This window comes from Chiloscyllium plagiosum, chromosome 3 (genome assembly GCF_004010195.1).
Source record: "Chiloscyllium plagiosum isolate BGI_BamShark_2017 chromosome 3, ASM401019v2, whole genome shotgun sequence".
Classification (NCBI taxonomy): domain Eukaryota; kingdom Metazoa; phylum Chordata; class Chondrichthyes; order Orectolobiformes; family Hemiscylliidae; genus Chiloscyllium; species Chiloscyllium plagiosum.
The window spans coordinates 51,305,336-51,319,525 of NC_057712.1; the positions used below are offsets into that span (position 1 = coordinate 51,305,336).

General features: G+C 39.6%; 1 protein-coding gene across 4 annotated transcripts in view; it reads left to right on the forward strand.

Moving 5' to 3' along the window:
- Window positions 1-14,190, forward strand: part of smap1 (small ArfGAP 1) — a 248,777-nt gene that overhangs the window by 76,226 nt on the left and 158,361 nt on the right. For all 4 annotated transcript variants that reach the window (XM_043681802.1, XM_043681807.1, XM_043681823.1 and 1 more), the window contains exon 4: window positions 9,067-9,142. In XM_043681802.1, coding sequence (XP_043537737.1) covers window positions 9,067-9,142 — 76 coding nt within the window. The remainder of the gene's footprint in view (window positions 1-9,066; window positions 9,143-14,190) is intronic.

The following is a 14,190-nucleotide window of genomic DNA, read 5'->3' on the forward strand; positions in this document are numbered from 1 at the left end:
TCTCGCACAACGAGATTGCCAATTGTACCTTTATTATATAGTCCCTAGTCTGCTGTCTAGTTGGTTCCTCACATATTGATCCAGAAAACCATTTTATACACAAGCCATAATTCCTCTTCTTTGGTATTGTTTTTGATTTGATTTGATTTGATTTTATCGTAACTGCACTTGTAACTAAAATGAATAAGTCATGTATAGACTCTCCCATGATTTTTGTTATAAGACTGCAATTAAAGTTGCCCATAATTAGAGCTCAGCCTTCATTGTTTGCTTCTCTAATTTTCTCTAATGGCTTCCCCAATATTACCACTTCTCTTCGTGGGCGGCATGGTGGCACAGTGGTTCGCACTGTTGCCTCACAGCGCCAGAGACCCGGGTTCAATTCCCGCCTCAGGCGACTGACTGTGTGGAGTTTGCACGTTCTCCCCGTGTCTGCGTGGGTTTCCTTCAGGTGCTCCGGTTTCCTCCCACAGTCCAAAGATGTGCAGGTCAGGTGAATTGGCAATGCTAAATTGCCCGTAGTGTTAGGTAAGGGGTAAATGTAGGGGTATGGGTGGGTTTCGCTTCGGCGGGTCGGTGTGGACTTGTTGGGCCAAAGGGCCTGTTTCCACACTAAGTAATCTAATCTAATCTAATAGAACTAGGCTAGCATGAAAGATGGAATAGCTTAATGATTTCAGAAAGGACAAAATAGTTTAATGATTAAAATATATTATTATTAACAATAAAGGTATTTAGCTAAAAGCAGAAAACAGTTACCATTTTAAAGCAGACAACTTGTTAGTCAAGCAGATGTCTTGTCCTTATCCAAGAGCCTTAGCAAGCATATAGGCCTTTTTGGCTAGAATACCAGTGACCTGCACATAGTATACTATGTAACTGTAAAACTGTAACTCCATTCATTTCTTATCAGCATGGCATTTTATCGTAACTGCACTTGTAACTAAAATGAATAAGTCATGTATAGACTCTCCCATGATTTTTGTTATAAGACTGCAATTAAACTTCGATAACTTTTAATGTCTGTATACAAGCACCACTATTGTTTTCAGTCACTTGGTATTCCTAAGATTCCACTTCATCAGAGCCAATATCCTCCTTCACTATTGCATTAATTTCTTCTTTAGTTTGTAGTGTTACTCTACCTCCTTTTCTATTTGGACAGGCAGACAGAAAGAAAAAGTAGAAACATAACCCATGTGGGATGAGAAGTGCTTTTGAATTTGCGTGCTCTCATTCTTGTACCTATCACTACCTATCAAATAATAGCTGTTGCTCTGCATTATATTTGACTATTTTACTGTCTTTTCATTTCACAAGATTTATTTGTGCACTTGAAAAAACATGCTCTTACTAAAATTGTGGCATCTGTCTCAATCCTTAAAAGACTTGCAGTGCAAGGCAATAATCAAAATAAGAATTGATTCCTCCTATTCAAACCCAATGTCAATAACAGATGACTTACCTGAGCTCGTCTGCTTGCAGATCTGTCGTGGAAATACTGAGGCATACATTCAAATTGGTCTGTGTAGGATACTATTTTAATCCAATGCAGCTGCATCTCTGCCAGCAGTTTAAAAAAATTAGCATGGCTATTTTTTTCACATAAGCATAAAGTGCTCCAGGTCCAGTGCTCTGAATAGAATACAGAAATAGTGTCTGGAAGATCTGATGCAGAGTGTTCCACAGCCAGAAAATACAAAAGACTTGGTATGTCTTTGAGGGTTGTGAAACTTGGAAATTCCTTTATTCAAAGAGTTGTGGGGGCGCAAAGCTTGTGTACAGTTAAGGCTGAGACAGATTCTTAAACAGTGAGGAATTCGAGGGTTACAAAAATGTAGGAAATTGGATACAAGAAACGTCTGATCAGTCTTGACAGACCAGGCTTGAGGGGCTGAACAGCCTGCCATTTATGGTCTTTGAAGGATTTGCCACTCAAGCATCAAATGAGCTGTGCTATTTAAAATCGATCCCACCTGATCTTCCACCAGCATGCCATTTCCTTTATTTCCTAATGCCTTTAATATCTAGAAATCTATCAATCTGTTTTGAACTTTCTCATTCCAGATGGTTGTAGAGAGTTTCAAAGATTTGCCACTCCGAGTCCAGACGTTCTTCCTCACCTCAGTCCTAAATAGCTTACCTTTTCATTTTGAGTTTGTCCCCAATCCTTGGTTCTTAAACCTCTTGCTACAGGAAACATCCTTTGTGCATCTGTCCTTTGAAGCCCTGTAGAATTTTGCATGCCTCACTGTAATCACACTTCATTCTTCTAAACTGTTAAGAATAAGGCTTAGTTTCCTCGTAGAACAATTCATCAGTCTGGTGAACCTTTGTTCTTCTATAGCAAATATATTCTTTTGTGGTAAAGTGTCTGAAACTGTACGCAATATTCCAGATGTGACCTCACCAAGGGTCTACACAATTGGAGCAAGGCATCTTTCTACTCTTGTACTCCAGTCTCTGGTAGTAAAGGCCAACATACCATATATGTTCCTAATTGCTTGTTGCACCTGAATGCAAGCTTTCAGTACTTAAGAGCAAGAAAGCCCAACTCCACATGGGCATCAACACTCCCCAATTTCTCACCATTGAAGAAATGTACTGTGTTAATAGAAAAAAAACAAAGGGGATTGCTTGACATTTGCTATGTTCTTACCCACTCAGCTTGTCTATATTTCCTTGAAGCCTCTTTACATCCTCCTTATAACTAATGAATGAACTAAAACGTTTCTGCTAGTTTTGGTATGAAGGAGCTGTATAATGTATATGATATTTTTGTTCTGAAATCTGAGGGGCACCAGCCTGATATTGCAAATTCAGGACACTGGGGAGAACTCTCCTGTTCAAAATAGTGCAATGAGATATTTTACATCCATCCAAGCAGACAAGTGACTTAACATTTCATTCAAAAGACACCACCTTCCACAATGCAGATATTGGAACAAATGTGCCTCTCCATAATTTGGTTTACGTACAGAAACAGATTGAACAGGATATTGCAAGTTCAAATTTGTCCTTACAATCTATTGTAATTTTCTACAACTCGAGCTTTTTTCTTTAGAAACCGATTTTAGAAGTTCAGCTACCTAAAGTACAAGAGTTCACTGCTCAAAAGATTCAATGATTTGAGGCATGATTGATTCCAGTGAGTATTAAGTTAATTTCTGATGTAAACAGCCATTTTGGATTTTTGGGTGTAGACTTCTAGTCATATTGTTTTGGATTTTTGGGTGTAGACTTCTAGTCATATTGTTCACTATCACCTCAAGTATCTAATAGACTTAGAATCTTTAATCTTTTACAATGGTGAACCAAAATAAAATGATTTGCAAAAAAATGAGAATATACTAGACTTTTGTATTAAAAGCTTTGTTTGTTTTACCCCAAACGTTTGGAAATCTTAATGGAAATGCAGCATAAAATGTTTGACAGCTTTAGTTGCATGATTCCTTGAAATTTTAATTTGTTACCTGAAGCAGAAACTATTTTTCCATGAGCTTTTTTTTTTAAAACTCTTGTGCTCCTGCATTTGACACATTTGACTTCTCGCATTTAAATTTTGAATTATCCACTGCATTAAAACTGCGTTATTTTCTGTAGAAAGCTGTTGCACTGAATTCATGTGTTTTATGAAGACTTGGCTGCAAAGAGTAGCTGGTGCAGTTTGGTTGTTTAGTTCCAGGAGCTGTTTTCCAGCTGAATAATTAGGAAGATGTTGATTAACTGTCTTGTAAATGCGTGTAATTAGTGATCAATTGCACTTATTTAATGATGAATTTGCCCTTCACCGCCATAGCATGGTTTTGTTTTTGAATTGCCTATTTAGTTATGTTCTCTGGAGAGCTATGATTTTAGGGCATAGAACTTTACAGGCCCTTTGGCCCATGATGTTGTGCTGAGCATTTAGCTTAATCTAAGATCAACCTAACCTCCTACCCCTCAATTTACTGCCATCCGTGTGCTTGTCCAGCAGTCGCTTAAATGTTCCTAATGTCTCTGACTCTACTACCACCGCTGGCAGTGCATATAGTAGATTTGGATTGGCTCAGGCTTGGAGGGCCAAAGGGCCTGATGCTGGGCTGTAAATTTTCTTTGTTCTTTATTCCATGAACTTGCTGCACTCTGCATTTTTAAAATAACCTTCCTCTGACATCTCCCCTCAACCTTCCTCCAATTAACTTAAAATTATGACCCCCTTGTGACAGCCATTTCTACCCTGGGGAAAAGTCTCTGGCTATTGCTCAACCTCACTTCATAAGACAAGCCCTCCAATCCAGGCAGCATCCTGGTAAATCTCCTCTGCATCCTCTCTAAAGCATCCACATCCTACCCATAATAAGGCAACCAGAACTGGACACAATATTCCAAGTGTGGTCTAACCAGAGCTTTATACAGCTGCAACAAAATCTCATGGCTCTTAAACTCAATCCCTTTGTTAATGAAAGCCAAAACACCATACACCGCCTTAACAACTCTATCAATTTGGGTGACAACTTTGTGGGGTCTATGTACGTGGACCCCAAGATTCTGCTATTCTTGCACACTGCCAAGAAATCAGCCTCAACCCTGTATTCAGCTTTCAATTCAACCTTCAAAAAATGAATCACTTTGCATTTATCCAGGTTGAACTCCATTTTCCACGTCTCAGCCCAGCTCTGTATTCTGTCAGTCTTGTTGTAGCCGGCAACAACCCTCAACATTATTTACAACACCACCGACCTTTGTGTCTTCGGCAAACCAACTAACCCACCTTTCCATTTCTTCATCCAAGTCATTTATAAAAAACACAAGGAGCAGAGACCCAAGAACAGATCCCTGTGGGACACCACCGGTCACCAACCTCCAGGCACAATACTTTCCATCCATAGAACATAGAACATTACAGCAGAGTGCAGGCCCTTCGGCCTTTGATGTTGCATTGACCTTTGGAACCAATCTGAAACCTTTCTAGCCTCCACTATTCTGTTTTCATCCATATGTTTATCCCTTAAATGCCCTTAAAGTTGGCGTGTCTACTGCTGTTGCAGGTAGTGCGTTCCACACCCCTACTATTCTGAGTAAAGAAACTACCTCTGATATCTGTCCTATATCTATCAGCCCTCAATTTAAAGCCATGTCCTCTTGGGCTAGCCATCACTATCCAAGGAAAAAGGCTGCCACTGTCCCCCCCCATCTAACCCTCTGATCATCTTATATGTCTCAATTAAGTCACCTCTCAACCTTCTCTAACAAAAACAGCCTCAAGTCCCTCAGCGTTTCCTCATAAGACCTTCCCTGCATACCAGGCAACATCTTAGTAAATCTCCTCTAAATCCTTACCAAAGCTTCCACATCCTCCTCATAATGTCGTGACTAGAACTGTATGCAATACTCAAGTGCGATCGCACCAGAGTTTTGTACGGGTGACGCATGGCCTTGTGGCTTTGAAACTCAATCCCTCTACCAATAAAAGCTCACACACCATATGCCTTCTTAACACTATCAACCTGGGTGGCAACTTTCAGAGATCTATGTACATGGACACCGAGAGATCTCTGCTTATCTACACTACGAAGAATCTTACCATTAGCCCAGTACTCTTTATTCGTGTTGCTCCTTCCAGAGTGAATCCCCTCACACTTTTCCACATTAAACTCCATTTGCCACTTCTCAGCCCAGCTCTGCAGCTTATCTATGTCCCTCTGTAACCTGCAATATTCTTCAGCACTATCCACAACTCCACTGACCTTGGTGTCAGCCGCAAATTTACTAACTCATCCTTCTATGCTCTCATCCAGGTCATTTATAAAAATGACAAACAGCAGTGGCCCCAAAACAGATCCTTACGATACTCCACTAGTAACTGAACTTCAGGATGAACATTTCCCATCAACCACCACCCAAATCCACTACCACTCACTGTCTTTCAGCCAGCCAATTCTGTATCCAGATGCCAAATTTCCCTGTATCCCATACCTCCTAACTTTCTGAATGAGCCTACTTTGGGGAACCTTATCAAATGCCTTATTGAAATCATATACACCATATCCATGACTTGCACCTCTCCAGCCATGCTGACTATCTTTCATCAAACAATGTTTTTCCAAGTAGCCATAAATCCTATCTCTCAGAATCATTTCCAGTACCTTGCTTAGCACAGACGTAAGACTGACTGACTGGTCTGTAATTCCCAGAGATTTCCCTGTTCCCTTTCTTGAACAGATGACAATATTTGCCTCCCTCTAATCATCCAATGGAGAGTGAGGATGCAAAGATCATCGTCAGAGGTGCAGCAATCTCATTCCTCGCTTCCCACAGTGACCTTGGATATATCTGGTCCGGTCAGTGGAGTTATATATCTTGATGCTTCCCAGAATTTCCAGCACATCCACTTTCTTAACATCGATCTGTTGAAGCCTATTAACCTAGTCCACAGTATTCTCACAATCAATAATATCCCTCTCTTGAGTAAATACTGAAGCAAAAAACTCATTTTGGGCCTCCCCTACCTCATCAGACTCCAGGCACAAGTTCCCTTGACTAACCATAATCGGCCCTACCCTCTCTGATCATTCTATTATTCCTCACTTAAGTGTCGATCACCTTTTGGGTTTTCCCTAATCCTTCCTGCAAAGGCTTTTTCGTGCCCCCTCCTAGCTCTCCTCTGTTCAATTTTGAGTTCTTTCCTAGTTGTAATCGTCTAAAGCTGTGCCAGTTCCTTGCCTCCTCAACCTTAAGTAATCTTCCTTCCATTACAAGGGGGCATAGCTTTAAATTAAGGGGGGGTAGATATAGGACTGATGTTAGGGGTAGGTTCTTCACTCAGCGAGTCAACCTTAAGTAATCTTCCTTTTTCCTTTTGATGAGAAGGTCCTCTAGCCATCCAAGTCTCCTTCACCTTACCATTCCTTGCCTGTTTCAGTGGGAGAAAGTTATCCCAACAGATGCTTCTTAAATAGCCTCCACATTTCTGTTGTGCCTTTCCTGTAGAATATTGATCCCAATTTATACTCCAAAACTCCTGTCTAATAGCAGTATAATTTCTCCTCCCCCAGTTAAATACCTTCCCATACTGTCTACTCCTATTTCTCTCCATGGCTATCGTAAAGGTGAGGCATTTGTGCTCTTGGTCATCAAAATGCTCTCCTATCGAGAGATTTGACACCTGGCCTGGCTCATTGCCTTGCACCAAATCCAATATGGCCTCCCCTTAGTCAGCCTATTTACATATTGAGTCAGCAATCCCCTCTGGGCACACCTGACAAAATCGGTTCCATCCAGACCATCTGCACTAAGGAGGCTCCAATCAATATTGGGGAAATTGAAGTCTCCCATAACAACAACTGTTAGATCTACACCTTTCTAAGATTTGTCCAATCTCTCTGTTGCTACTGGTTTTGTTAGCTTGACTAAATTTTCTTTGTCTAATCTTGAGATTTCAACCAATATTTTCTAGAAGGAACAATGATTTATTTCATTGGTAAACTTAATTGTGTAAGTTAGGTAACTCCTTGTTAATAGAATTCTAATTGTCTGCATTCATGGAAGATGCAGAATTAATTTTCCCTTATTTATTCTGCTTTTGTTGATTCTGATTAAATCTACAGTTGAGTTTTAGAAAATTATTCCTTTCAGCATAAACTTTTTTATGCTTTCAAAACTGTTTTTGTATGTGCAGATGTTTTCTGTAATTTCAGTGCTGCATATGTTTGACTGAAAAAACTCATGGTTTAGCATTAAAGCTTCATTTTTGAGTCTGATTGGAAATTTATGTTTTCAATTTTCAGTGAAGGAACTGTTTCAAGCAAATGGATAGAGAGGCCTGAATTCTATAAAGCCTACAATTAAAAAGTTACTGTTCAACACTTACAATGTTACACTTAGAGAGTAAAAATGTAATGCAAGCTGTCCACTTTTGAACGTCACTTCACACATAGGCTTTTGGTAGTGATTTGTCAGTCTCATTAAGGTAATTTGTGCAAGTTGGTAAAATTAATTGGGAGGCTTCTAAATATTTATAAGTATTTTCTAGCTTTTCACCTGCATGGTATTATTGATTTTTCTATGGAGCTCGATTTTAGTAGAAATAGTTACAACCAAAGCGTGTAATCCGTACTTTCAGACTAACTATTTTGGCATTGTGTGCATGGTAAATAGCTCCTTCCTAGAGAAAGCAATAGGTGGGTGATCTGATGCATTTTGGTCTGGAGTTCTCATTCTGCTGCAGTTAATGAGCCAGTGTGGAATGCGATCACTGTATGCATCACACATCTCTGGCCAAAATGAGTCTGTTCAGATCTTTCCATACTGTAAATTAAGCTACTTTTCAGTCTTTGGAATCATGTTTGAATTATGACAACACTGCACGTTTTAGTCTGCATTTCCCTTAAGGTTAATGAATGTAAATTTCTGATTTTGCACAACTGGTCTGCTTAATTGACTTTCTTTTCAAAAAAGTTCATTTATTCGCTTAAGTCTTTTTATCAGTAGCCACTAATTGTGTTCTCTTACAAATCCTTGATTCTAATTGTTTCACTGTTATTTGCTGAGCCTCAGCTGCCCAGGCATTTCTCCTCCTTTAAGATATTCCTCAAACTTAGTCTTCGTTACATTTCCCTCGTGCCTGTTTTAACTTAGTGTTGCTTTATGTTCTCCTGTAAAGTGTCTTAGGATATTTTATCGCATTAAAGATGTTGTGTAATATTGTTCTAGCCAGTGTTAAAACAAATTAGGACAATGAGAAATCATTTTTATTATAATTGAAAATTCCAGTTCTGGAGCAAGCATAATTTGAAAACCTTTTTTGACCCTTTGTGGACTGAGGGGTAATTTCAATAGAAAATAATCAAATTTTGACTAAAGTGAAAAGACAAATCTAGGTTAACATAATTTTATTATGTATCAAAGAGATGTTTTAGAAGTAAGGGAATTCTACTTTTAAAGTTGGCTGAAAATACTTTGTTAATAATGCATAATTTGATTCAGCTGCGTTCAGAAAACTTTTCTACTGTTGCATCCTAATGCAAGAAATGAAATGCTTCCTTTATTTAAAAACACTATTTTCCTTGATGGCGTATTCTTCAGAGCTGTAGAATTTTTCATCAGGGACAAGTATGAGAAAAAGAAATATGTGGATAAAAATGCAAACAGTGGAATCACAGTAAGTACTGCTGCTTCATGTCATAGCCCAGGACTTTCTTAACCTCAAATTCACTAATTTTTAAAAAAGATTTTTTTACTGCAAGCACTGTAGAATTTTCAGTCATTTTTTCTGAGCAGTATGCTTACATGGTACAAATTATTAACACAATACTTTGTAACTGTGTCGTTGCTAAGATCACACTGCATTTAATTGTTTGTTTTACCTGCCTGATTTAAACCTTTAGTTCACAGACCCAGCTAGGTGCACTGAAATTACTATTTTGAACCCAATATGACATTTTAACTGAAGAGGGATTGAAAATTGTTTTTATTGCTGTTGACTAGGAGGAATGAGGAGGAGCAAGTGGAATAGGTAATGAGGGTGCAAAGAACAAAAGACAAATAGTGCTAATAAAGGAGGGATATAAAAAAGGAACAGATGCTAATAGCAGAAAATTGATTAGACCTGCTAACAGTTAGCACCTGTCAACAAGACAGTGGAAGATTGTTGGCAGTTGGTGCAGGTCCTGAGAGTTGGGGGTCTGTAACCAAAATGGCTGTGTGTGTATGGTCTGCTGCTGTTGAATGCAATTTTCAGTCCAGAAGGTTGTGGAATGCTGAAGTAGAAAATGAGCAAGTGAAGGGGAAGAGTAAGATTAAGAAAAAAGTAATTTCTGCATTAGGCTAGAAGGTGAGAAAGATTAGATATCCAAAACCTTATAGCGGGAAGCCAAAAGGAGCTGTAACAAAGGGGTCATATGAAGAAATCAAATTAGTAGAGGTGTGGATTGTAGTCATAAATTGCTGTCATCTCAAAATAAAACAAAAGGGTTTTTGAAAAAGAGAAATGACAGAGTCAAAATAAGGAGTTTCTCATTGGAAAGAAGAAGGCTAAGAGGGGATTTGATAGAGACATACAAGATGATCAGAGTTTTTTAAAATCTCTCTCCTATCACCTTAAAAATGTGGCTCCTAATCTTGAAACTCCCCATCTTAAGGAAAAGGCAACTACCATCAACTCTATGTCCCTCTCATTATTTTATAAACTTCTATCAGGTCACCTCTTAACCTCCTATGTTCCAATGAAAAATGTCCCAGCCTTTCTTTATAACACAAACCTTCTATACCCAGCAACATCCTAGTAAATCTCTTCTGAACCCTCTCCAGCTTGATAATATCCTTCCCATTACTGGGTGACCAGGCCTGGACAGTCTTTCAGATGCGGCCTCCCCAATGTCTTGTACAACCTCAACATAATGTCCAACACCTATACTGAAAGGCCTGATCAATGAACGCAAGCATTCCTAATGCCTTTTTAAAGAAATTTTGCCTCTCTAACTGTCCATCTTTTATAATCACCTTCAACAATTTACCCACATCCAAAGATAGACACTCTGGTCTAAAGTTTTCTGGTTTCTCCTGACAGCCTTTCTTAAACAAAGGTGGGAGCAAGTGAGGATTGCAGGTGCTGGGGATTGGTCAAAACGTGTGGTGCTGGAAACACATTCAGATCAGGCAGCATCTGAGGAACCGAAGAATCGACATTTTGAGTGTAAGCTCTTCATCAGCAATGTCTAGATTAAAAATGTGTTGCTGGAAAAATACAGCAGGCCAGGCAGCATCCAAGGAGCCGGGGAATCGACATTTCGGGCATGAGCCCTTCAGGAAAACTTCCTGAAGAAGGGCTTCTGCCCGAAGCGTAGATTCTCCAGCTCCTTGGATGCTGCCTGACCTGCTGCGCTTTTCCAGCAACACATTTTTCAGCTCTGATCTCCAGCATCTGCAGTCCTCACTTTCTCCAGTGTCTAGATTAAACAAAGGTACAACATTAGCCAGCCTCCAGTCATCAGGCACTTTGCCCATAGAATCTCAAAATCCCTACAGTGTGGGAACGAACCCTTCAGCCCAACAGATCCACACCAACCCTCCAAGGAGTAACCCACCCCGACCCATTCCCCTACCCTATTATCCTATATTTGACCCTGACTAATGCACGTAACCTACACATTCCTTAACACTATGGGCAATTTAGCATGTCCAATTCACCTGATCAGCACATCTTTGAATTGTGGGAGAAAACCAGAGCACCTGGAGGAAACCCACGCATGCACAGGGAGAATGTGCAAGTTCCATCCAGACATCCCAAGGTTGAAATCTAACCCAACTTGGTGCTGTGAGGCAGTGGTGCTGTGAGGCAGTAGTGCTAACCACTGTGCCATCATGCCATTTCTGCAAAGGGTCTCATAATTTTGTCCCTTGTCTCCCACAACATCTTTGGGATACATTAGATCAGGTCCCGGAGATTTATCCACCTTTTATATTCTCTAAGACCTCCCGAATCACCACATCTGTAATGTGATGTTTTTAAAGCAACAAAGTTTATTTCTGTGCATTCTCTGGACTCCATTTCTTTCTCCACAGGAAAAGCTGACATGAAGTATTCATTTACTATCTCTCCCATTTCCATGCGTTCAACACAAATTTGCCCTCCTTGATCTTTAAGGGGCTGTCTCTAGTTACCCCTCACCCTTTTGTTCTGAATGACTGTCGAATTTCTTTAAATTATTTTTTTGCCTTATCTGCCACTGCTATCTGATATCCCCTGTTTGCCTTCCTGATTTCTCTGAAGAATGCTGCTCTGCTCTGCTCTGCTCTGCTCTTATGATGTGGAAGAGTCACTGTTGGACTGGGTTGGACAAAGTTAAAAATCACAACACCAGGTTATAATCCTACAGATTTATTTAGAAGCACTAGCTTTGAGTGTTGCTCCTTCAGGTGTTTGTGGAGTGTTAGGTCATAAGATACAGAATTTATAGCAAAAGATTATTGAACAAACCTGGATTGTTCACTCTTCCTTCTTTTAGAGTGCAGGTTTGGATTATTAATGTACAAATCCCCAAACTACTTTTAAGTCACCTTCTCGAGATAACTTAAGGTTTTATTTAAAAAAAGTGACATCTTAGCTCAGACAATGTATAACCGGTGTGAAGTCAGTCTGTCTCTGTCCTGATCTGATAAATTTTGTGCCTTATGATCTTATACTCCACAACAACTTGATGAAGGAGCAGTGCTCAGAAAGCTAGTGTTTCTAAATAAACCTGTTGGACTATAACCTGTCGTTGTGATTTTTAACTCTTTATGTTGATTAAGAAGCTAAGTTGAACTAACTTGTCTATATCTAAAATAATCTTTTATTCCTGACTAGAACCTCAAGATCTTTATTCATTCATTGTTCATTAATCTTACCAGCTTTACCCTTCACTCTTAACAGGAATAAAATGCCTATCCTATCAGTGATCTTTTCTTTATTTGTAATTTCTACCCATATATTTTCACTGGACAATTTTTCAGAAATATCTTTCCTAGTTACAGAGGTAAGGTATTCCTTGATCAAAACCGATTCCAGCCTCCCCACCTTTCTTGCCTCCTTTTTCTAACCTTCCAGAACATTGGGCTGCCAGTTTCGTCCACCTTTCTGCCAAGTTTCTGTAATAGCTGTGATGTCCCAATCCCATGTTCTTAAATATATCCTGAGTTCATCAGCCTTACCTGTAAAAGCTCTTGCATTGAAATAAATATAATTTAATTCTTCAGAGTTACTACATACTCTGATTCTGTCTTGTCTCAATTTTCTAATTGATGACATTCAGAACCACCCTTATCGATCCTTCCACTTGCACTGCTACTTTGAATTTGTCCAGTCGCCTTCTCTATCAGTAGAATATCTCCCTTAACAGATTAGATTAGATTCCCTACAATATGGAAATGGGCCCTTCGGCCCAACGAGTCCGCACCGACCCTCCAAAGAGCAACGCGCCCAGACCCACTTCAACACCCTATGTTTACCCCTGACTAATACACCTAATACTATGGGCAATTTAGCATAACAAGTTCATCTGGCCTGCACATCTTTGGATTGTGGGAGGAAACCACAGCACCCGGAAGAAACTGCAGACACTGGGAGAATGTGCAGACTCCACACAGACAGTCGCCCGAGGCTGGAAATGAACCCACATCCCTGGCTGTGGGTCTGCTGTGAGGCAGCAGTGCTAACCGCTAAGTCACCATGCTGCCCTGATATAGAATGAGGAAATCTCACTGCTAAGATATTTGTCCCTTTCCAGTTTAGGTTAGACCCATCCTTTTTGAATCTGTCTTTTCTATCCCAAAAGGCATTGCAATTGTCCAGAAACCTGAATCCCTTAATAGTTCACCAGATCTTCAGCCATTGATTTATCTCCTTTAACCTTTTGTTCCTTCCCCATTTGAGTTTGGCATTGGGGGTAAACCAGAAATGGCAACATTTACGGTTTTAGTTTTTAATCTTCTTCCTAACCTCTTAAATTCATTGTGTACTGCTTTAATCTTTTCCTTAAAATGTCCTTTCTACCAATGTGTACAATAATTTCTGGTTTTTCAATCTCACCTTTAACAATATGCTTAAAATGTTTAGAGATGTCCTCAATACTAGCACCAGGAAAGCAACAAACCCTCCTAAATTTACACTCTCTGCCACAATCTCCTGTCTTTGTCCCTGACAGGAGAGTCCACAATAAAAATAATTCTATTAAACATTGTCAAATGCTGACTAATAACTGACTGGCCCTTTCATTTTCCCCGGAGAGACTGTCCTCTTTAGCAGTTCCAAAAACTGAATATCTACTTGAGAGAGGAATAGCCACCGGAAACTTTTGAACTACCTTCTTAGTCACTCATCTATCTGTCTGACAGTGCTGGATAATAATTTATCTAAACTTACTAGCCATCTCATTCTATATCTTTTAATATATGGCCTTAATAACATTAAGCCTAAAAAAAATTTCAAAAACATATTAATATTTATATGGCTATCTTTCATTACCTACAGAACATAGAAGAATACAGCGCAGTACAGGCCCTTTGGTTCTCGATGTTGCGCCGATCCAAGCCCACCTAACCTACACTAGCCCAATATCCTCCATATGCCTATCCAATGCCCGCTTAAATGCCTATAAAGAGGGAGAGCCCACCACTGCTACTGGCAGGGCATTCCACGAACTCACGACTCGCTGAGTAAAGAACCTACCC